Raw genomic sequence first — 23,204 nt, forward strand, 5'->3', positions numbered from 1 at the left:
GAGAGATCGAGAGAGAGAGATCGAGAGAGAGAGATCGAGAGAGAGAGATCGAGAGAGAGAGAGATCGAGAGATCGAGAGATCGAGAGAGAGAGATCGAGAGAGAGAGATCGAGAGAGAGAGAGATCGAGAGAGAGAGATCGAGAGAGAGAGATCGAGAGAGAGAGATCGAGAGAGAGAGAGAGATCGAGAGATCGAGAGATCGAGAGAGAGAGAGATCGAGAGATCGAGAGAGAGATCGAGAGATCGAGAGAGAGATCGAGAGATCGAGAGAGAGATCGAGAGATCGAGAGAGAGATCGAGAGAGAGATCGAGAGATCGAGAGAGAGAGATCGAGAGAGAGAGATCGAGAGAGAGAGAGAGAGAGATCGAGAGAGAGAGAGAGATCGAGAGAGAGATCGAGAGAGAGATCGAGAGAGAGATCGAGAGAGAGATCGAGAGAGAGATCGAGAGAGAGATCGAGAGAGAGATCGAGAGAGAGATCGAGAGAGAGATCGAGAGAGAGATCGAGAGAGAGATCGAGAGAGAGATCGAGAGAGATCGAGAGAGAGATCGAGAGATCGAGATCGAGAGATCGAGATCGAGAGATCGAGATCGAGAGATCGAGATCGAGAGAGAGAGAGAGATCGAGAGAGAGAGAGAGATCGAGAGAGAGAGAGATCGAGAGAGAGAGATCGAGAGAGAGAGAGAGAGAGAGAGATCGAGAGAGAGAGAGAGATCGAGAGAGAGAGAGAGATCGAGAGAGAGAGAGAGATCGAGAGAGAGAGAGAGAGAGAGAGATCGAGAGAGAGAGAGAGATCGAGAGAGAGAGAGAGATCGAGAGAGAGAGAGAGATCGAGAGAGAGAGATCGAGAGAGAGAGATCGAGAGAGAGAGAGATCGAGAGAGATCGAGAGAGATCGAGAGAGATCGAGAGAGATCGAGAGAGATCGAGAGAGAGAGATCGAGAGAGAGAGATCGAGAGAGAGAGATCGAGAGAGATCGAGAGAGATCGAGAGAGATCGAGAGAGATCGAGAGAGATCGAGAGAGATCGAGAGAGATCGAGAGAGATCGAGAGAGATCGAGAGAGATCGAGAGAGATCGAGAGAGATCGAGAGAGATCGAGAGAGATCGAGAGAGATCGAGAGAGATCGAGAGATCGAGAGATCGAGAGAGAGATCGAGAGAGAGAGATCGAGAGAGATCGAGAGAGATCGAGAGATCGAGAGATCGAGATCGAGAGATCGAGATCGAGAGAGAGAGATCGAGAGAGAGAGATCGAGAGAGAGAGATCGAGAGAGAGAGATCGAGAGAGAGAGATCGAGAGAGAGAGATCGAGAGAGAGAGATCGAGAGAGAGAGATCGAGAGATCGAGAGAGAGAGAGATCGAGAGATCGAGAGAGAGAGAGATCGAGAGATCGAGAGAGAGATCGAGAGATCGAGAGAGAGATCGAGAGATCGAGAGAGAGAGATCGAGAGAGAGAGATCGAGAGAGAGAGATCGAGAGAGAGAGATCGAGAGAGAGAGATCGAGAGAGAGAGATCGAGAGAGAGAGATCGAGAGAGAGAGATCGAGAGAGAGATCGAGAGATCGAGAGATCGAGAGAGAGAGAGAGAGAGAGATCGAGAGAGAGAGAGATCGAGAGAGATCGAGAGAGAGAGAGAGAGAGAGAGAGATCGAGAGAGAGAGAGAGAGAGAGAGAGAGAGATCGAGAGAGAGAGAGAGATCGAGAGAGAGGAGAGAGATCGAGAGAGAGATCGAGAGAGATCGAGAGAGAGAGAGAGATCGAGAGAGAGAGAGAGAGATCGAGAGAGAGAGAGAGAGATCGAGAGAGAGAGAGAGAGATCGAGAGAGAGAGAGATCGAGAGAGAGAGAGAGAGATAGAGATCGAGATCGAGATCGAGAGAGATCGAGATCGAGATCGAGAGAGATCGAGATCGAGATCGAGAGAGATCGAGAGAGAGAGAGATCGAGAGAGAGAGAGATCGAGAGAGAGAGAGATCGAGAGAGAGAGAGATCGAGAGAGAGAGAGATCGAGAGAGAGAGAGATCGAGAGAGAGAGATCGAGAGAGAGAGAGATCGAGAGAGAGAGAGATCGAGAGAGAGAGAGATCGAGAGAGAGAGAGATCGAGAGAGAGATAGATCGAGAGAGAGAGAGATAGATCGAGAGAGAGAGAGAGATAGATCGAGAGAGAGAGAGAGATAGATCGAGAGAGAGAGAGATAGATCGAGAGAGAGAGATCGAGATCGAGAGAGAGAGAGAGATCGAGAGAGAGAGAGATCGAGAGAGAGAGAGATCGAGAGAGAGAGAGATCGAGAGAGAGAGAGAGAGAGAGAGAGATCGAGAGAGAGAGAGAGAGAGAGAGAGAGATCGAGAGAGAGAGAGAGATCGAGAGAGAGAGAGAGATCGAGAGAGAGAGATCGAGAGAGATCGAGAGAGAGAGAGATCGAGAGAGAGAGAGAGAGATCGAGAGAGAGAGAGAGAGATCGAGAGAGAGAGAGAGAGAGAGAGATCGAGAGAGAGAGAGATCGAGAGAGAGAGAGAGAGATAGAGATCGAGATCGAGATCGAGAGAGATCGAGATCGAGATCGAGAGAGAGATCGAGATCGAGATCGAGAGAGATCGAGATCGAGAGAGATCGAGATCGAGAGAGATCGAGAGAGAGAGAGATCGAGAGAGAGAGAGATCGAGAGAGAGAGATCGAGAGAGAGAGAGATCGAGAGAGAGAGAGATCGAGAGAGAGAGAGATCGAGAGAGAGAGAGATCGAGAGAGAGATAGATCGAGAGAGAGAGAGAGATAGATCGAGAGAGAGAGAGAGATAGATCGAGAGAGAGAGAGAGATAGATCGAGAGAGAGAGAGATCGAGAGAGAGAGAGATCGAGAGAGAGAGAGATCGAGAGAGAGAGAGATCGAGAGAGAGAGAGATCGAGAGAGATCGAGATAGAGAGAGATCGAGAGAGAGAGAGATCGAGAGAGAGAGAGAGAGATCGAGAGAGAGAGAGAGAGATCGAGAGAGAGAGAGAGAGATCGAGAGAGAGAGAGAGATCGAGAAGAGAGAGAGAGAGATCGAGAGATCGAGAGATCGAGAGAGATCGAGAGATCGAGAGATCGAGAGATCGAGAGATCGAGAGATCGAGAGATCGAGAGAGAGAGAGATCGAGAGAGAGAGAGATCGAGAGAGAGAGATCGAGAGAGAGAGATCGAGAGAGAGAGATCGAGAGAGAGAGAGATCGAGAGAGAGAGAGAGAGAGATCGAGAGAGAGAGAGATCGAGAGAGAGAGAGAAATCGAGAGAGAGAGAGAGAAATCGAGAGAGAGAGAGAGATCGATATCGAGAGAGAGAGAGATATCGAGAGAGAGAGAGATCGAGAGATCAAGATAGAGATCGAGAGAGAGATCGAGAGAGAGATCGAGAGATCGAGAGATCGAGAGAGAGAGAGAGATCGAGAGAGAGAGAGAGATCGAGAGAGAGAGAGAGATCGAGGAGAGAGATCGAGAGAGAGAGAGAGATCGAGAGAGAGAGAGAGATCGAGAGAGAGAGAGAGATCGAGAGAGAGAGAGAGATCGAGAGAGAGAGAGAGATCGAGAGAGAGAGAGAGATCGAGAGAGAGAGAGATCGAGAGAGAGAGAGAGATCGAGAGAGAGAGAGAGATCGAGAGAGAGAGAGAGATCGAGAGAGAGAGAGAGATCGAGAGAGAGAGAGAGATCGAGAGAGAGAGAGAGAGATCGAGAGAGAGAGAGAGATCGAGAGAGAGAGAGAGATCGAGAGAGAGAGAGAGATCGAGAGAGAGAGAGAGATCGAGAGAGAGAGAGAGATCGAGAGAGAGAGAGAGAGAGATCGAGAGAGAGAGAGAGAGAGATCGAGAGAGAGAGAGAGAGAGATCGAGAGAGAGATCGAGAGAGAGAGATCGAGAGAGAGAGATCGAGAGAGAGAGATCGAGAGAGAGAGAGATCGAGAGAGAGAGATCGAGAGAGAGAGATCGAGAGAGAGAGATCGAGAGAGAGAGATCGAGAGAGAGAGAGAGATAGGAGAGAGAGAGAGAGAGAGAGAGAGAGAAGAGAGAGAGAGAGAGAGAGAGAGAACCCCGCACCCCTGGCATCACGACAGTTAAGGGTTAATCCAACACCCTTTCATCACTGCACAACTACACCCTACATCCCCACAAGCTCACCACAACTGTATTATAGATTATGGCCAGTTCCACTTCATCATAATACAATCACATTTTGTTATGTATCACGGTGGAAAATACCAATGCAACTTAAGATCTTATGACACTGTGGTGCTCGGGAATGTAGGGTGAACAGGGGTGTTGCAGGGTATAGGATTAACCCTTGATTGTCGTGATGCCAGGTGCGGGCTTCCTCTAGATATATATGTCCTACCGCCACCCGTCCCAAGAACGATAGGGAGGAATAAAAGATTATCCACAGCCGGAATTGTAATAAACTTGAAATAACTTTACTGCAGATTTTATGCAGGGTGAATAACAAACAGTCTTTTGCAGAGCACCGGGACTTAGGCTCCTCACAGGTTGGCTGGGACTTTATAGTTAATAAGCTTTGATGTTTGCTGTCCGCTGTTCCACTGAATTTAGGGGTATGTTTAGGTTCAGTAGTCACGTAGGATTGTTAGGATGGACTTGGATTAACTCAGGGTTTAGAATGCAGCTGAAGTGGAAGGCTTCAGGCCTAGCTTGTCTTGTAGCTGATAACAGATGGGCTCAGCTTGGTGCGGAACTAAGAGAGCGATTATTGGATGCAGCGCCCTTATATTCAGAAGGGGCAGGATCAAAGCTTATTGGTCCCCAAACCTGTCAGTCCTAAAACCAAGGGATTATGGTACATCACATGACCTAATCACTTGACTCAAAGGTCCTTAAACCTAGCATAATACAATTCTCTATAAATCACGTGGCCAAAGGTCCTGTACATAATTTACATTATAATAAAAATATATACATTTTTAAACGTATTTTTAAACCATAAGGCGACTAGGGGTTAACCCACCAAAAAAGCCATACCAGCATGGAGGAACTCTGATTGTGGGGACTTACGACAAACTTATAGCTTCATAGTTCCCAATGATGCTCTTAGTTTGGGTCCCTAGACCCACAGTCAGGTCAAGATTTGCCACTGTATCACAGATACAAAAGTACGCTTGTCCTGTTATAGAACTGGCCTTAGTGGTCCAGGACAAATATTTTCATCCATGGGCCAATAAGGGTATACTTAGAGGGCACGGGACTTGAATGTACTCCATACCTAGAGGCTGCTCAGCAGCAGAGGGCCACCGCTAATAGCTGTCACAAAGTGATATCAACACGGTAAAGGAGGAGAGCATATTTAAAAGAAGAAAAAACTACCACGAGCGGACATAGTTTTATATTAGAGGGGCAAAGGGTTTCTGCAGTAATATCAGGAAGTATTACTTTACTGAGAGAGTAGTGGATGCATGGAATAGCCTTCCTGCAGAAGTGGTCGCTGCAAATACAGTGAAGGAGTTTAAATATGCATGGGATAAGCATAAGGCTATCCTTCATATAAGATAGGGATAGGCATAAGGCTAAACTTCATATAAGATAGGGATAGGCATAAGGCTATCCTTCATATAAGATAGAGATAGGCCTAGGGCTATCCTTCATATAAGATAGAGATAGGTAAGGCTATCCTTCATATAACATAGAGATAGGCATAAGGCTAAACTTCATATAAGATAGGGATAGGCATAAGGCTATCCTTCATATAAGATAGAGATAGGCCTAAGGCTATCCTTCATATAAGATAGGGATAGGCATAAGGCTATCCTTCATATAAGATAGGGCCAGGGACTATTGATAGGATTCAGATTATTGGGCAGACTAGATGGGCCAAATGGTTCTTATCTGCCGACAGCTTCTATGTTTCTATATCCGTTGCTGGCTATTTTAACTGTTTAGATACCGCTGTCAAAACGGTCAGCTGTAAATAGTATAGCCAAACGTTGGGTCAGATCGGCACCCCACAATCAGATCATGGGGAGCCAATCCATTGTCATGGCAGCTCAAGGCCTTCTGAGGGCCTCTGTGGCTGCCGTGACAGACCTGGTTTTATGGCGTGCCATAGGTAGGCTGTTCTAGCAGATCATCGACAGATACATCAAGTCAGTGCATTGCAATAGCGAAGCATTATATTTTATAAATTGAATTAGCAAAAAATCATTGCTTGTACAATAAACATAAACATAAATAAATAAAAGTCCCCTCCATAAAAAAATAAATAAATCCCCCTCTACCAAAATATAATTTAAAAAATAAACCGTATACAGAAATGTCTGAATATATGTTGTATATGTGATTTTCGAATACCTATGCCAGTGTTTCCCAACCAGGGTGCCTCCAGCTGTGGCCAAACTACAACTCCCAGCATGCCCGGACATCCTTTGGCTGTCCGGGCATGCTGGGAGTTGTAGCTTGGCCACAGCTGGAGGGCACCCTGGTTGGGAAACACGGACCTATGCATAGATTTATTTCGTAAAAGCGTGAACCTAGACTAAAAGGAGAGGGGGGGGGAGCAGAATTGACAACAGAGCAAGTGTGATGGAAACACAAATGCAGGATCTGGCACCAGTAAAGACCAGCGTTTTTCCCCTGGTGTGGGGTGGGAAGACAAGACTGAGCTTGGTAAGAGGCAGCTGCCAAACAGAGAAATCAAAGCGGCTCATCTCCCCCAGAGAGAATTAAAAAAGCACAGGGCCCTGCAGTGACCAAACCCAGCTTTATCATCTATTATTCAGTGCGACAGACACAATATAGCGAAAGACAGGAGCGTGCTTCCCAAATCTAGATACAAGTATTGTCTCATCCGGGCATACACCATGTACCACCCTCCAGCTGTATTGCAGCTGCAATTCTTTATCCTTAAAAAAAAAAAAAAAAAAAAAGCGAAACCGCTCCCCTCCTGGATGGCTCCTTGTCAGAATGTAATCATTAATCCCGGCTGCTGAAGAACAGTGGGAAAGGGAGGGGGAGGGGAGGCTGATCACTAGCACAGCAGCATTCCCAGACTTGAAAGGGTTAATATTTACAAAGATCCCTAGCTGGCAAATAGGTCACCCAACGCTGGGAAGATGATAGGGAAAAAATAAAATCGAAACCTATGGAACGCTGCGATACAATGTATCCATCCATTGCCATAATGTGACTGAGCCAGGTAAGAGATTGGGGCTGCAGGCCATGATAGGGGTGATCAGCTGTTCCCAGGGTAATGGCATCGGTCTTTAGGCAGCTGTCCGTGGCGCCCCATCATCAAGTGATAGGATTCAGATTATCGGGCACCTACCTGCCTTAGGCTGTAGGTCTGGCACCGGCTGATATCCTTTTCGGATGCCTTCCTTTTCTCAGCTGCAGGACTGAAGGTGTATGGAGGCAGGTAATGGATACACACAAGCCACACACCCTCTTTCCTCCTGCTAAGACACCCTTCTCCGCCTGCACTTGCACGACAGGTTCATGACATCACCAGCCGAACCTCCCTCCCCCTCTGGCTTGAAAATCCAGGATAGGTGACATTTTTTTCCTCTGTAATGGAGACTGCAAACGCCATCTGCTGGGCTGTTGCATAAAGCTGTCACCCTGTACCTGACGCCTATGAGTGCTAGGCTTTTTTTTTTTTCTTCTTTCTTTTTATTTATTTTTTTTAAAAGACAAGGCTTCTTTAACCCCTTAATGACCGAGCATTTTTCAACTTTCGTTTTTTCCTTATTACCTTTAAAAAATCATAACCCTTTCAATTTTGCAGTAAAAAATTCATATGATGGCTTATTTTTTGCGCCACCAATTCTACTTTGTAATGACGTCAGTCATTTTAACCAAAAATCTACGGCGAAACAAAAAAATAAAAAAAATAGTTGTGCGACAAAATTGAAGAAAAAACACTATTTTGCAACTTTTGGGGACTTCTGTTTTTACACAGTAAATTTTTTGGCAAAAATGACACCTTCTCTTTATTCTGTAGGTCCATACAATTAAAATGATACCCTACTTATATAGGTTTTGATTTTGTCGTACTTCTGGAGAAAATCATAATTACATGCATGGAAATGAATACGTTTAAAATTGTCATATTTGACCCCTCTAACTTTTTTATTTTACCGCGTAGGGGGGCGGTATGGGGGCTCATTTTTTGCGCCGTGATCTGAAGCTTTTAGCGGTACCATTTTTGTATGGATCGGACTATTTGATCGCTTTTTATTCATTTTTTCATGATATAAAATGTGACCAAAAATACGCTATTTTAGACGTTGGATTTTTTTGCGTATACGCCATTGATCATGCGGATTAATTAACAATATATTTTTTTACTTCGGATACCACATATGTTTATTTTTATTATGGCTACATATTTTTTATATGGAATTTGAGAAAAGGAAGGGGTTAATGTTTTTTTTTTATTATTTTTTTTTTTTTTTTAATTCATTCAACTTTTTTTTTTTTTTTTTACTTTTAGTCCCCTTAGGGGATATTAGGAAATAAGGTTACATATTGAATTCTATAGGGTTAGATGAAAACCAGTTCATGTTCCACCCAAAAATACTTATATTAGACATAACAGCAATAAGGCGAATATCTGACTTATATTAATTCATATATTATATACCAGCTGTCCAGGCATGCTGGGAGTTGTAGTTTTGCAACAGCTAGAGACCACTGCTATAGAACATATTTTAGGATTTTTCCTTTTTTTTTACATTGGCCTAATTTACATTTGCGGACAATCGGCAAGCAAGGAGTAATTAATGACAACAGGAAATAGGATTACATATTGAATTCTATAGGGTCATATGGAAACCAGTTCATAATCCACCCAAAATTACTTGTATTAGAAGTAAGAGCATTAAGGCGAATATCTGAATAATATTAATTTATATACCATATAACCTAGGTCTCTAAACTGTGGACCTTCGGATGTTGCAAAACTACAAATCCCAGCATGCCCTGGCAGCCAACCAGTTTATATTCCACCCAAAACTACTTATATTAGAAGTAACAGCAATAAGGGGAATATCTGACTTATATTAATTCATATACCATAGAGCAGAGTTTCTCAACCAAGGTGCCTCCAGCTGTTGTAAAACCACAACCTCCAGCATGCCCGGACAGCCAACCAGTTTATGTTCTGCTCAAAACTACTTATATTAGAAGTGACAGCAATAAGGGGAATATCTGACTTATATTAATTCATGTACCATAGAGCAGGGTTTCCCAAGTAGGGTGCCTCCAGCTGTTGTAAAACCACAACTCACAGCATGTTGTTGCATCCTGTGAGTTGAGTTTTGCAACAGCTGGAGACACCCTGCTTGGGAAACACTGCCACCGAACCTAGATCTTCATAGTGTGGACCTCCAACTGTTAAAAAACTACAACTCCCAGCATGCTCGGAGTCCCCAGTATGGAAATTACTGCTATAAAGCATATTTTTGCATTATTCTTTTTTATTGGCATTTCCTAAAGGATCTCTGACAACATCAGCTGACCCTGCTAAAGAGGGGGGCACTACAGATGACATGATGGAGTATACTATTAGTTGTATTGAAGCATTATTAAGATTTATTGATGATCTGCGAGCAGGGAGTACAAATGACAATAAGAAATAAGGTTACGTATTAAAGGGGTTATCCAGGGAAAAACTTTTTTTTATATATCAACTGGCTCCAGAAAGTTAAACAGATTTGTAAATTACTTCTATTAAAAAATCCTAATCCTTTCAGTACTTATGAGCTGCTGAAGTTGAGTTGTTCTTTTCTGTCTAAGTGCTCTCTGATGACACAGGTCTCGGGAACCGCCCAGTTTAGAAGCAAATCCCCATAGCAAACCTATTCTACTCTGTGCAGTTCCCGAGACAAGCAGAGATGTCAGCAGAGAGCACTGTTGCCAGACAGAAAACAACAACTCAACTTCAGCAGCTGATAATTATTGAAAGGATTAAGATTTTTTCATAGAAGTGTGGTGTCCCGGTACCGTATTGCATATCATACCTTGGTTAGGGGTCCCCAAAGTCAGAGTTCCTAATAACTGTGGGGTTCCACTTCTTTAGTCATCCCCTAGTCACCCCTCATATAGTTAATATATTTCTAAAATAAATGTAAATACTGTATAGAAAGTGTATACTTACCTTGCATAGCGTTGCAGGGCCTGCGGGTCATGTGACTGTGGTTTAGTCTCTATGGTAGGTAAAAGGACCTTTGGAGGTTCATGGGTGATGTGATACCCACAATGCCTTGTAAAGCTGATTGACAGATGGTGGTGACCCATCCAAACACGGCCAGCCCCTGCCCATATAAGGGAGCTGCAGCCAATAGACGCTCTCTTGGGTTGCTGACACTTCATGAGGAAAGACCTCCGCAACTTACAACGACTGCTACTAGGCCACAGCCTGCCGGCCTCGGCCTGAAACTAGACAGTGAGTTCTTACAAACTTCACCGCTACTTCTAGCAAGGACCCTGGACCTAAACATAACCCTAAATCCAGCGGATCTGCGCATACTAAATCCTACTAAGCTAAAGAACTTACTAAAGTCCCAACCATACGTCAATCTCAGCCAAGCTGTATATAGACTCTGTTATAAAGACTGTTCCTGGATTTGCATGTTACGGAAAATCTTCAGTAAAGTTTACGCAAGTTTTCAGCAAAGCTCTGATTGTGGACAAAACATTATTCTGCATCTACCTGTGATATACCTCACAGCAACACCCCAACTGCCATACACCCCCCAAGGCACCACAGAAGTAATTTACAAATCTGTTTAACTTTCTGGAGCCAGTTGATATAAAAAAAAATATATATAAAATTCCTGGAATACCCCTTTAAATTCTATAGGGTTATATGGAAACCAGTTCACAATCCACCCAAAACTACTTTTATTAGAAGTAACTGCAATAAGGTGAATATCTGAATTATATTAATTCATATACCATGCAGCAGGGTTTCCCAACCAGGATGCCTCCGGTTGTTGCAAAACTACAACTACCAGCATGCCCGGACAGCCAACGGCTGTCCGGGCATGCTGGCAGTTGTAGTTTTGCAACATCTGGAGGCTACCCTTTGGTTTAATCCACATGGATTAAGGCTGCTCTACAATTTACCTGCAAATTTGCCGCCGCCGCAGCAGGATCATAATGTTGTGGATTTGTGATTGATTTCACCTATTTCTGTATATAGGGATGAGATCCAGGGCGAATCTGCAGCAAAACTGTAATGCATGCAATTTTTGCTGTGTATTGGTAACAGATCAGCATTAAAAAAAATTATGATGCTTCTGGAACCACCCTAAGGCTATGTTCACGCGGCAGAATATCCGTGCGGAATTCTGCATGAATATTCCGCACGGACATTCCACAGCAGCAGAGTCCCATTGATTTCAATGGGATTCTGCTGCTCTGTTCACATGGCAGAATTTCCGTGACAGAAACATCTGCCGCGGAAATTCTGATTCCAGTGTCCGCAAGAAGATTGAACCTGTTCGCGAATTCCGTACGGAAATGCATTGCCATCTATGAGAAATGCATTTCTGGGCTATCCTAGTGTCAGCATATTCTGCCGGCGCTCTGCTGTGGAATTTCCGTGCGGACATTCCACTGTGTGAACATAGCCTAATGAGGTGTATTTAGTCCAAGTGCCTAAGAAAGTAAAATATGTATATACAGCCCTGCCTATAATAGGGGCCTTTCCAACAAAAAAAGGGATTATGCAAAGTGGACAGGCCCTTTCAGGTGGCCATAGACAGTAGATCTGCCGATCCTAACCAAACGTTTTGGGTTGTCTGGACAGATGTCTATTGTGCCAATACACGGTTCCAATCTAAGGCTACTTTCACACTGCCGATACGCCCTGTCGAGAACGACTGTTAAAGGGGTACTCTGCCCCTAGACATCTTATCCCCTATCCAAAGGATAAGGTGTCAGATCGCCGGGGTCCCGCTGCTGGGGACCCCCTGGATCTACCATGCAGCACCCACCTGTAGCGGCTTCCGGAACCGCTGGAGGTCCTCAGGCTGAGTCCATTTCGACCACCGGGATGGAAGATCGTGACATCCCGACTCCGCCCCCGTGTAACGTCACACTCCGCCCCTCAATGCAAATCTATGGGAGGGGGCGTGACAGCTGTGACATAGACTTGCATTGAGGGGCGGGGTGTGATGTCACACGGGGGCGGAGTCGTGACATCACGATCTTCCGTCCCGATGGTCGAGAGGACCTCCAGCGGTTCCGGAAGCCGCTACAGGTAGGTGCTGCATGATAGATCCAGGGGGTCCCCAGCAGCTGGACCCCGGCGATCTGACATCTTATCGTTTGGATAGGATAAAAGATGTCTAAGGGCAAAGTACCTCTTTAAGTGTTTTCTTTTTTGCCTTTAATGGCCGTTATCTGGACGGGGCACAACGGGCAACAATGGGTCCCGATGGATCCCATTATAGTCAATGGGGTCCTTTGGGCGCCTTTCTTTTTTGACGGAAGAAAAAGGGAGAAAAATACAGCGCTTGCAGTAATTTTTCTCCCGCTATTCTCCCCTGATTTTCTGACGTGCGCTGCACTGCTGTGTGACAACGGAAGTGTGAAAGTAGCCTAACCAAGGGGTCAACAGACTAGAAAGATAATAATCTCCAAATATTTTTATTTAATTCTGAATGAAGGCCCATTCTCAGGATTTTGCAAGTCAAAGTGTTATCTCTGTATGTTAGTCATCCATGCGGCCTTTATCTATACGTCAGAAACCTTTAACATGTTGACTAACCTGAAGAAGAATTCCCATACACGGAAACCACAGGAGGGCCGGGCCTCCAACACTGCCCATAATTGCTGACAGTGTACCTGCACCAAGGGCAAGTGAACAGCATTTATATAGTAAGACCATGTGCACACTCTTGTTTTCAGCTTCTCAGTTTCTGCTTATGATGCAAAAGACTAGACGCAGTGTTTCCCAACCAGGGTGCCTCCAGCTGTGGCCAAACTACAACTCCCAGCATGCCCGGACAGCCTTCGACGGGCACCCTGGTTTGGAAACACTGGACTAGACTATAACTCGGGCAGAAAGGACAATTTCCCTGGCACCTCCATAACACATCCGCGCCAATTGCAGCCTTTTAAAAATGTTCCTCCAGGTGGTTTGCCGTTTGGCTACTTTTACATGGTGCTATTTTGGTCAGGAATAGGTGTACTGTTTCTCTTTGTAGGTTCCACTCCTGGTTTTGGTTTACAAATACTGACCCAAATACTGTACTGCCATGTGAAAGTAGCCAAATGCCTGTTGCAGATCAGCAAAAAACAGCAGCAAGTCCTAGCCTGACTCTTTGGACTGGGACTTGTAACCATAAGGCCTAGTTGACACTGCAAAAAATTTGCAGACATTGCACAAATAGCATGTTCTGCCGGTGTTAGGACCGACCGCTGCTGCAACTTAATTTCCGCTTGGAAACTCCTCTATACCCTTATACAGACTCAGAAGGGCATCAATATTACATCTGTCTGAAACTGAAATAATGTGCAGACTGTGGGATTGTTAAAGGGGTACTCCACTGGTGCCAGAAAGTTAAACAGATATGTAAATTACTTCTATTTTTGGATTTCTTTTCAGTCTGACCATAGTGCTCTCTGCTGACACCTCTGTCCATGTCAGGAACTGTCCAGAGTAGGAGTAAATCCCCATAGCAAACATATGCTGCTCTGGACAGTTCCTAAAATGGACATATGTCAGCAGAGAACACTGTGGACAGTCCCCTTAGGATAGGGGATAAGATGTCCATGGGAGGAGTTCCTCTTTAAAGATGTTGCACAACTATAGTAAGAGGAGAAGCAATTCCTACCTGACAAATACTGTGACAAACATTATCGTATAAGCCTCTGAAACAATGCAAGCAAGCTAACTGCTAAGTATGATGAGCGAGAATGCTCCATCATACACGGATGTTATGTATCATTAACAAATGAGATAATTGTATTACTATGATCAGTCCTGCTGCTATGTTATAAATAGTCACAAACAGACTGACGGCTCTATGACTGACATGATATTTTTCCATATGATGACGGAATACCCCACACCCAATCTCTGCAGATCATCTCATTAACACAACAGAACAGAACTGGCCAACCTATAGACCAGTGATGGCGAACCTATGGCACACGTGCCACAGGTGGCACGCCGAGCCCCCTCTGTGGGCACGCGGCCACAGGCCCCCGTCACATTCCGGACATCCCTGTGTCCCGAAAGGTAATTTCGGGACACAAGGATGTCCCGGTTACCTCTCTGCGGCCCCGCGTTAGCTTTAAAAATGCAGGGACTGCCAGGAGGTAGAGCACGCAGGGACGTCACTGACGTCCCATGCGTGCGCCTGTAAAGCAGAGCGGAGCATCGGGGAGGATCTTGTGGGGGGAATTATACTGCCAACCTTGTGGGGGGAATTATACTGCCAACCTTGTGGGGGGAATTATACTGCCAACCTTGTGGGGGGGGGGGAATATACTGCCAACCTTGTGGGGGGGGGAATTATACTGCCAACCTTGTGGGGGGGGGGATTATACTGCCAACCTTGTGGGGGGGGGGGGATTATACTGCCAACCTTGTGGGGGGAATTATACTGCCAACCTTGTGGGGGGAATTATACTGCCAACCTTGTGGGGGGAATTATACTGCCAACCTTGTGGGGGGAATTATACTGCCAACCTTGTGGGGGGAATTATACTGCCAACCTTGTGGGCGGAATTATACTGCCAACCTTGTGGGCGGAATTATACTGCCAACCTTGTGGGGGGAATTATACTGCCAACCTTGTGGGGGGGAATTATACTGCCAACCTTGTGGGGGGAATTATACTGCCAACCTTGTGGGGGGGAATTATACTGCCAACCTTGTGGGGGGAATTATACTGCCAACCTTGTGGGCGGAATTATACTGCCAACCTTGTGGGGGGAATTATACTGCCAACCGTGTGGGGAGAACTATACTGCCAACCTTGTGGGGGGAACTATACTGCCAACCCAAATGTGGTGGAACTATACTGCCAACCCAAATGTGGGGGAGCTATACTGCCAACCTAATGTGGGGGAACTATACTGCCAACCCCAATGTGTATTCTGATTTAATTGCTGTGCTGGCACTTTGAGGGGAAAAAAGTTGGCATGCATTACGGTTCGGGCACTCAGGCTCAAAAAGGTTCACCATCACTGCTATAGACAATAAAGTTTAATTAAAATACAGTGATTTTAAAGGGCACATTTGATGCATAAGATAACAAAAGCATAGCCGCTTTCTTCCAGAAAAAAAAATACTCTTGTCTATAGGCTGGGTCTGGGGCTAAAGTGATAGAAGCAGGCAGGTCGCTGTGATTGCCAAACTGCTAGGAAGTGTAGGGAGCACTGGTTACACAAGGGTTCGTGCACATGGTGAACAGGCTCTGGACGGCCCAGACAGACCACTAGTAAAAAAGATTGTTTGATCCTTCATATAAGATAGAGATAGGCATAAGGCTGTCTTTCATATAAGGTAGGGACAAGGATGATTCATAAGTATTCAGAATATTGGGCAGACTAGATGGGCCAAATGGCTCTTATCTGCCGACACATTCTATGTTTCTATGTTGATATCCATCAACAAGCTGAGCCCACAGTTTACTTGTCCACCATCTAGACTCAGGTGGCACTTTTATATCAGACCACTGTCTTTGCCTGGACCATGTCAGGCACTTAGCCGAAGGAAATTTAGTCACAATACCCATTACGTATCCTGCTATTGACGGCCAACCACCAATTCTTGCAGTGGTGTCATGAATAAGAAGCCTGGACTGGTACAGGTTGGAGCAGTGGTTTAATGATCTGGAGAGCACTCATATATAAAACAGTAGGTATTGCCTCTCATGGCAGGGCTTCCAACTGGCAACAGGATAATGGTTGCCCACACACAGCAAGGGTTTACCAGATTGCAACACTTCCTTGGCTTGCCAGATTTATTGTTAATTGAAAATTTATAGGACCAGCTGGGACACCAGCTTAGACAACCTATGAGTGTTCAGGATCTACAGGCCCAGCTGCTACATATTGGGGCAAAAGTGCTACAGGATGCCACACAGAACTGTAGTTGCCAACTGTTCTGTTTTTTGCCGGGACAGTCCCAGGATTTGGGACCCTGTCCCAGGCAATTTGAACAGGACAGTTGTGAAACGGCACTTATTCATATACTGCATTCTGCCATTCTCTGTAAGAAAGGTGGCTCTGCCCATCCGCCCCATGCTCCAGTACCCCTGTGCTAACTGAATGGCATCCTTGTCAATAAGATGACATCCTATGGAGGAGCATGTGACAACACACATCACTCTTTCTCCTCCATTGTGTCTGTGCTCTTTGCTCAAGCAGTGTAATGCTATAGAGGAAGTAGCGTGACGTATTATGTCCAATTGTGGTCTCCCAGTTCAGGAGTGTGTCCTGTCAGGTAAACATTTGTGGTAGCCCTTGGGGGGGTGTTGGTAATGGGGGTATTGTTTCGGTGAATGAGGGGTTAATGTTAACCCTGTAGTTTGTGACGCCAGGCTGAGGGCTAATATGCTGAGATGATTCTCCGGCCTATCGCCGCCCTTCCCAGTAATGATAGGTGCATAAGAATAAAGACTGAAGGTCTGATGACAGCAGCGCAGATCCTTTCTCGTCAACAGCCAGGATCCAAGAGAGATGCTTACTGCTTGGCTGTGCAGGAACAAGAGAGCGATTAATGGCCGCCGCGTCCTTATATGGGAAGGGGCGGGCCGTTTTTATTGGTGCAGCCATCTGTCACTCACCGTCACAAAGGAAATTAGTGCATTACATCACAAGGACCTCCAAAGGTCCTCAAGCAGAGATACCATAGAGTTCAACCGACCATGTGACCCGCAGGTCCTGCTACGCTTCTCACAGGTAATTAACTATTTATATACATTTTATACAGTTAAACTTCCACAAATAAGGAACATATGATTAGAGCAATGACTATAGGGTTGAGTAGGGGTGGACTATACAAAAGGACCCTGACGTCCTAGGGACTCTGGCTATGGGGACCCATAACAAAGGTACCGGATAGGATTCGGTACCGGGACACCACAAACCCCCTTACTTAAGATAAGTCGACCTCGACGCCTGTCCCCAAAGACAGAGGGACTAGGACCAGAACAGGATGATCTATAACTTTGCTATACATGCTAAGTAAACATTAAATACATTTACATTCTCTGATACTCTTACTAGTATGTGGACTAGACAATAGAAATCTATCTAGACATTAACGAAGATATCTATCCTTTCGTTTCTAGCTTCTTAGACTTTTTAATTAAGCTTACTAAACATTCTAAGCTTACTAGACAATTAGGTAGCTATTTGACAGGTAGTTGCTAGCTCCTAAGACATTTTATTAGCTCTCTACACATCTTTATAAGGCTAACTTTATTAGCTTTAGCTTTAGACATTAGTTCAGCTCTATATACCTTTAGCGTCAAGCTGACTAGACAATTTTATTATCTCACACATTTTATTTCTTTTTGCCAACAAAAAGTTACCTGTAAGTACACATAAGGTTATACTGGCTAGCTGGAAGCTAGGTCACAGTAAGGGTGGCTGCTAGGGTCTATCGGCTATACGCTACTTACCCCTAGAGCACTTTCAAAATAACCTAACTAGGTTATTCCTAGAATTACGTGTTTAATTCTGTATTAGCAAGAGCAGCTGCTGGCCAGGCAGAGCATCTCACACACGCAATGAAAGAGAAGAAGAAGTGTACCTAACAGTGGCAGGAATTGTAGCATATTGATACCCAATTCCTAAGTGTTTTCCTAAGTGAGATATTTATTTTGGTGTATGTAGTAGAGAAACTTGAGGTAGTACATTTAAGTTAGTAATCAAGGGGACTATGTGTGCAAGTACTATTTTAAGGGGCAATGTTCCCTATTGTTTTTATTGAGACAGGTGCTAGCGATGGGCGACAGAAATAATACTACCCTCGGAGGAGCCGAGGTGTCCCCTGTTGAGTTACCTACTAAACACCTTGAGCATTCTATACATTTATATGTACAAGAATTATTTACGTTTCTAGTGTTGAGTGTACACGTGCAGCACGTCGATATTTTCAGTGTACAACTCTGACTCACTTTTTATGTAAATAGACATTAGACTATCTTTCTATGTACAAACCTTACTTATTTTCTATGTACACAGACACGAGGATACTTTCCTGTGTACAAGAACCATATATACATTTACTATACAGACTTACACAATTATCAACACTCCAACATGGTTCAGGCGCATTCACCTGATAAGTGCAACAATTATCATAAGAGTTCTTATGAAGCTGCTGGTATATACATAAAGCAGACGTGTAAGGATCAGCAGTCCACCTACACTAGGAGTCCAATTAAAGGAAAATATACAAAGTGGCGTGAAAGTATCAGCAGTCCACCTACACTAAGAGTTCAATTAAAGGAAAAGGTAAACACGGCCTTAACCACAACTCAGCCGGGTACAGTCCTTAATGAATCTCCTACAGGCTAGGAGTCTCTTGACTTAATAGTCAGGCACAAGCTTAGTGGTTACATTGCTGAACTTTGAACTGGAACAATCTTAGCACAGTCCTGCTAGGCTCAATTCTTGAACTTGGTTGCTGTAAGACAAAAATGGTTAAAGGGGGTGTGCGCTGCCCTGCAGTTTTGAGCTCCGCTCACAGCGTCCGGAAGTTCATTACTCCAAACGCTGTGTGCGGGCTTCCGTGTTTGTAGCCTCCAGGCATGACGTCATGCCCGGCCCCCTCGTGACGTCTCGCCCGCCCCCTCAACGAAAGTCTGTGGGAAGTCTTTGGTAGAGGGGGCGGGCGTGATGTCACGAGGGGCCACGAACACTGAAGCCCGCACACAGCGTTCGGAGTAATGAACTTCCGGAAGCTGTGAGCGGAGCTCCGAACTGCAGGGCAGCGCACAATCCCTTTAACACAAGAAACAATAGGACGTTACTTTAGAGTCTCTTTAGAGAATATTCTTCTTTACTCTTCTAGTGCCTCTCTGGGTTCCTCTATATCTGCCAACATCAGGGGCAGGTGTAGAATGGACATAGCTTTGCCACACCACATTGGTGAGGATGGAGTGGTGGAAAGCAGCTTGAGAAGGGGTTATAGGCTTACTAGCCGGGATCAAAGTGGGGCAATATGGCTTGAGTACCATCTCCAAACTAGGATGGACCCATGACTCTTTCGTTGGTACCCTGGAAGCAGGCAAACTCTCCATGTCAGAAGAGGGCCTTGGTACATACGTTGGTACCTGTGCAGGAGGCAAACTCTCATTGCTCCGAGAGGGCATAGTTACGGTCTTTGGTGCCCGCAATTCAGGCTTACTTGCTTGAACTTGAGCAGGACTTCACTCTCAATGATCTGTAGAAAAGGAAGAACTTGGCTCTTTGCTGTACATTGAAGATGATGAACTTGACTCTTTATTGTACATAGAAGATGATGAACTTGACTCTTTAACCCCTTAAGGACCAAGGACGTACAGGTACATCCTTGGTCCTGCTCCCGTGATATAACGTGCGGTTACACGGTAACCCCGCATCATATCACGGCGGGCCCGGCGTCATAGTGAAGCCGAGACCCGCCGCTAATAGCGCGCAGCGCCGATCGCGGTGCCGCGCGCTATTAACCCTTTAGCCGCGTGCTCAGAGCTGAGCCACGCGGCTAAAAGTGAAAGTAAAAAGTGCCGGTTAACTCAGTGGGCTGTTCGGGATAGCCGCGGGGAAATCGCGGCATCCCGAACAGCTTACAGGACAGCAGGAGGGCCCCTACCTGCCTCCTCACTGTCAGATCGCCGAATGACTGCTCAGTGCCTGAGATCCAGGCATGAGCAGTCAAGCGGCAGAATCATTGATCACTGGTTTCCTATGAGAAACCAGTGATCAATGATAAAGATTAGTGTGTGCAGTGTCATAGGTCCCTATGGGAGCTATAACACTGCAAAAAAAAGTGAACAAAAAAGTGAATGAATATCATTTAACCCCTCCCCTATTAAAAGTTTGAATCACCCCCCTTCCCCCCCCCAAAAAAAAACACAGTGTAAATAAAAATAAACATATATGGTATCACCGCGTGTGGAAATGTCCGAATTATAAAAATATATCGTTAATTAAACAGCTCGGTCAATGGCGTATGCGCAAAAAAAATCCAAAGTCCAAAATAGTGAATTTTTGGTCACTTTTTATATAATTTAAAAATGAATAAAAAGCGATCAATAAGTCCTATCAATGCAAAAATGGTACCGCTAAAATCTTCAGATCAAGGCGCAAAAAATGAGCACATATACCGCCCCATACACAGAAAAATAAAAAAGTTATAGGGGTCAGAAGATGACAATTTTAAACGTATTAATTTTCCTGCATGTAGTTATGATTTTTTCCAGAAGTACGACAAAATCAAACCTATATAAGTAGGGTATCATTTTAATCATATGGACCTACAGAATAAAGATAAGGTGTCATTTTTACCGAAAAATGTACTACGTAGAAACGGAAGCCCCCAAAAGTTGCAAAACTGCGTTTTTTTTTCCAATTTTGTCGCACAATGATTTTTTTTCCGTTTCACCGTAGATTTTTGGGCAAAATGACTGACGTCATTACAAAGTAGAATTGGTGGCGCAAAAAAATAAGCAATCATATGGATTTTTAGGTGCAAAATTGAAAGAGTTATGCTTTTTTAAAGGCAAGGAGCAAAAAACGAAAATGCAAAAACGGAAAAAACCCCGGTCCTTAAGGGGTTAAGCTCCTCCTTCTTGGATACGCTGGTGGAGGCTTTAGGAGCAGACCTTTTCAGCCTCAAGTTAAAGGGATCAGACTCCCAATCCGTTGACGGGAAATATTTGAAAGGAAGCTGTGTTGGGGCTGTTGGTCTGGTGACTGCTGCAGCCCATTCTCCACGAAGGCTCTGGACAGGAGTGTACTCTACAATTTCACCCACCTCCAATTGTAGAACTTCTTATGGAGTTATGGCCTTTGCATTGCTCGCCGGTTTACGAGGATGGTCTGCCCAGTATGGCAGTCAAGGAGTGTCCCATGACCTCTGACCTTGTCGAACTTGGCCACTATTGCTCTTCTTCTTTCTAATGGCTCCTCCCCTTCTCAGGGGTGATCCCATTTGCGTGTGTACAATGCCTCCATTTCCTTGGTATTTTCTTGATACAGCACTTTTTCTTCATAAGGCAAATGCACGTGCTTGGGGGCATAGAGTTCTTTGTGTCGGGCCTTTAACTTTTCAATCAATTCGGCCAGCTCAGCTTCTTGACGGGCCTTTTCCCTTTCTGCAGTTGGGATTGGTGGGAGTGGCTTCCCAGGTAATGGTTGAAGTACTCTGTGCATGTACTCGATCAGTTCCGGTTCATCTCCGAACACCCATTGTGGCAATTTTGTTGAGCACGGTCGTGCACTTGGCAAGCTTGATCGAGGTATGACCTCAGGGCTGGAGGAGGAAGAATAGGTTACTCACAGCAGACTCCTCCAACGGGATCTCGGCCCACGAGCCTGAGGTTCTGTGGTGAGGGGATAATCTCACCGGTGATGCACCTCCAGGTGTCCCTGCCATGTCCGCTGGAGTTGTCTCTGGCCAATCATTGTCATCATCAGGCAGTGGGGGAAGATTGCAGGCCCCCTCTTCGTCTAACGACAACCGCTGCAGACGGTCAGCAAGCTCTTGAAAAAGTTGGGCTGCGACTGCCACAACTTTCCGTGTTTCCGGCGCCATTTTGTTAATTTCGCCATGTGGAACGCTGCTCTCCGCCATGTCTGTACTCTCCGGCTCTCTGTGCAGACTGAAGAGGTCGCTGTGCGTGGCGTCTCTTATAGTGGGCTTCTCTAAAATGGCGCCCAGCAGGAAGGACACTATCGGTGCAGCTCCGACTTCCGGTCCCTCCAGAAACGATTCCTGTATCTCTGAGTTACCTTTTGGCTGCGACACAGCAACTTGGTGGCCAAGCCCAGGGGTGGGGCGGGGCACAGCGCGGGCTTTCTTCACACGCTTTTCCGGCAGCAGTTCGGCTCCGCCTGTGCCGACCGGACCAAAGGATCGCAGCATGAACTCATTGCACAGTTTACACATCTTAGTTGTAACAGAATTTTCGCCTCCCCCCTTATTTTTCTTTTGGCCCCCTTGTATGGTGCACCACAAGCACCATTCTTGTACACTGCAACACGGTTTCCAGCACATGAATAAAGTTCCTTTTCTGGGGGGAGTACACTTTCACTAATGGCGACTGTAGTAGGCACACACCCATATCCTGTTCGTGCAAAGCCAAAAAGGCTTTGTGGTAGCCCTTGAGGGGTGTTGGTAATGGGGGTATTGTTTCGGTGAATGAGGGGTTAATGTTAACCCTGTAGTTCCTGACGCCAGGCTGAGGGCTAATATGCTGAGATGATTCTCCGGCCTATCGCCGCCCTTCCCAGTAACGATAGGTGCATAAGAATAAAGACTGAAGGTCCACAAGGTAGTTGAATTTGAACTTGCATAAACTTTACTTAACGGCTTGCGGTACATCCACAGAGTAGTAACAGTCTCAATGAAACAGTCTCTCTATACTTCAATGACTGACAGATGTTGCGGACTTTGACTTTAGATAATAGTCTCTGAATTCAGGGCATATTGCGAAGATCCGTCCGGATTTAGGGGATAGATAAGGTCTGGTGGTCTTGCAGAGTGTTTAGGGATTGATACACTCACAGTTTGGAATAGAACAGCCGTCGCCGCAAGGCTAAGGCCTAGACTCACTGATGACAGCAGCGCAGATCCTTTCTCGTCAACAGCCAGGATCCAAGAGAGATGCTTACTGCTTGGCTGCGCAGGAACAAGAGAGCGATTAATGGCCGCTATGCCCTTATATGGGCAGGGGCGGGGCCGTTTTTATTGGTCCAGCCATCTGTCACTCACCGTCACAAAGGAAATGAGTGCATTACGTCACAAGGACCTCCAAAGGTCCTCAAGCAGAGATACCATAGAGTTTAACCGACCACGTGACCCGTAGGTCCTGCTACGCTTCTAATTAACTATTTATATACATTTTATACAGTTAAACTTCCACAAATAAGGAACATATGATTAGAGCAATGACTATAGGGTTGAGAGGTGACTAGGGGTGGACTATACAAAATGACCCCGAGGTCCTAGGATTCCGTACCGGGACACCACACATTGCTTCAGGTGCCTGTGCTAG

The 23,204-nt window shown here is 45.4% G+C and overlaps 2 protein-coding genes across 17 annotated transcripts in view; one reads left to right on the forward strand and one right to left on the reverse strand.

The window, feature by feature from the left end:
* CEP170B (centrosomal protein 170B) overlaps positions 1 to 23,204 on the reverse strand; it is a 162,604-nt gene that overhangs the window by 108,046 nt on the left and 31,354 nt on the right. For 6 of the 16 annotated variants that reach the window (XM_056546570.1, XM_056546574.1, XM_056546571.1 and 3 more), the window contains exon 1: positions 7,298 to 7,525. The exons of 3 other annotated variants lie outside the window; for them this stretch is intronic. The gene's annotated coding sequence lies outside the window, so the exon portion shown is untranslated. Of the gene's footprint in view, positions 1 to 7,297; positions 7,526 to 23,204 lie in introns of those variants that run through there. 7 more of the 16 variants (XM_056546575.1, XM_056546578.1, XM_056546577.1 and 4 more) reach the window with 3 other exon arrangements.
* On the forward strand, positions 697 to 3,815 carry LOC130294894 (RNA-binding protein 25-like; the record flags this gene model as incomplete). Its single annotated transcript, XM_056545042.1, has 2 exons — positions 697 to 744; positions 3,525 to 3,815. Coding segments are annotated over 2 exons (339 nt in total), but the record flags the coding sequence as incomplete, so codon positions are not given.

This window comes from Hyla sarda, chromosome 11, assembly GCF_029499605.1.
Source record: "Hyla sarda isolate aHylSar1 chromosome 11, aHylSar1.hap1, whole genome shotgun sequence".
Taxonomy (NCBI): domain Eukaryota; kingdom Metazoa; phylum Chordata; class Amphibia; order Anura; family Hylidae; genus Hyla; species Hyla sarda.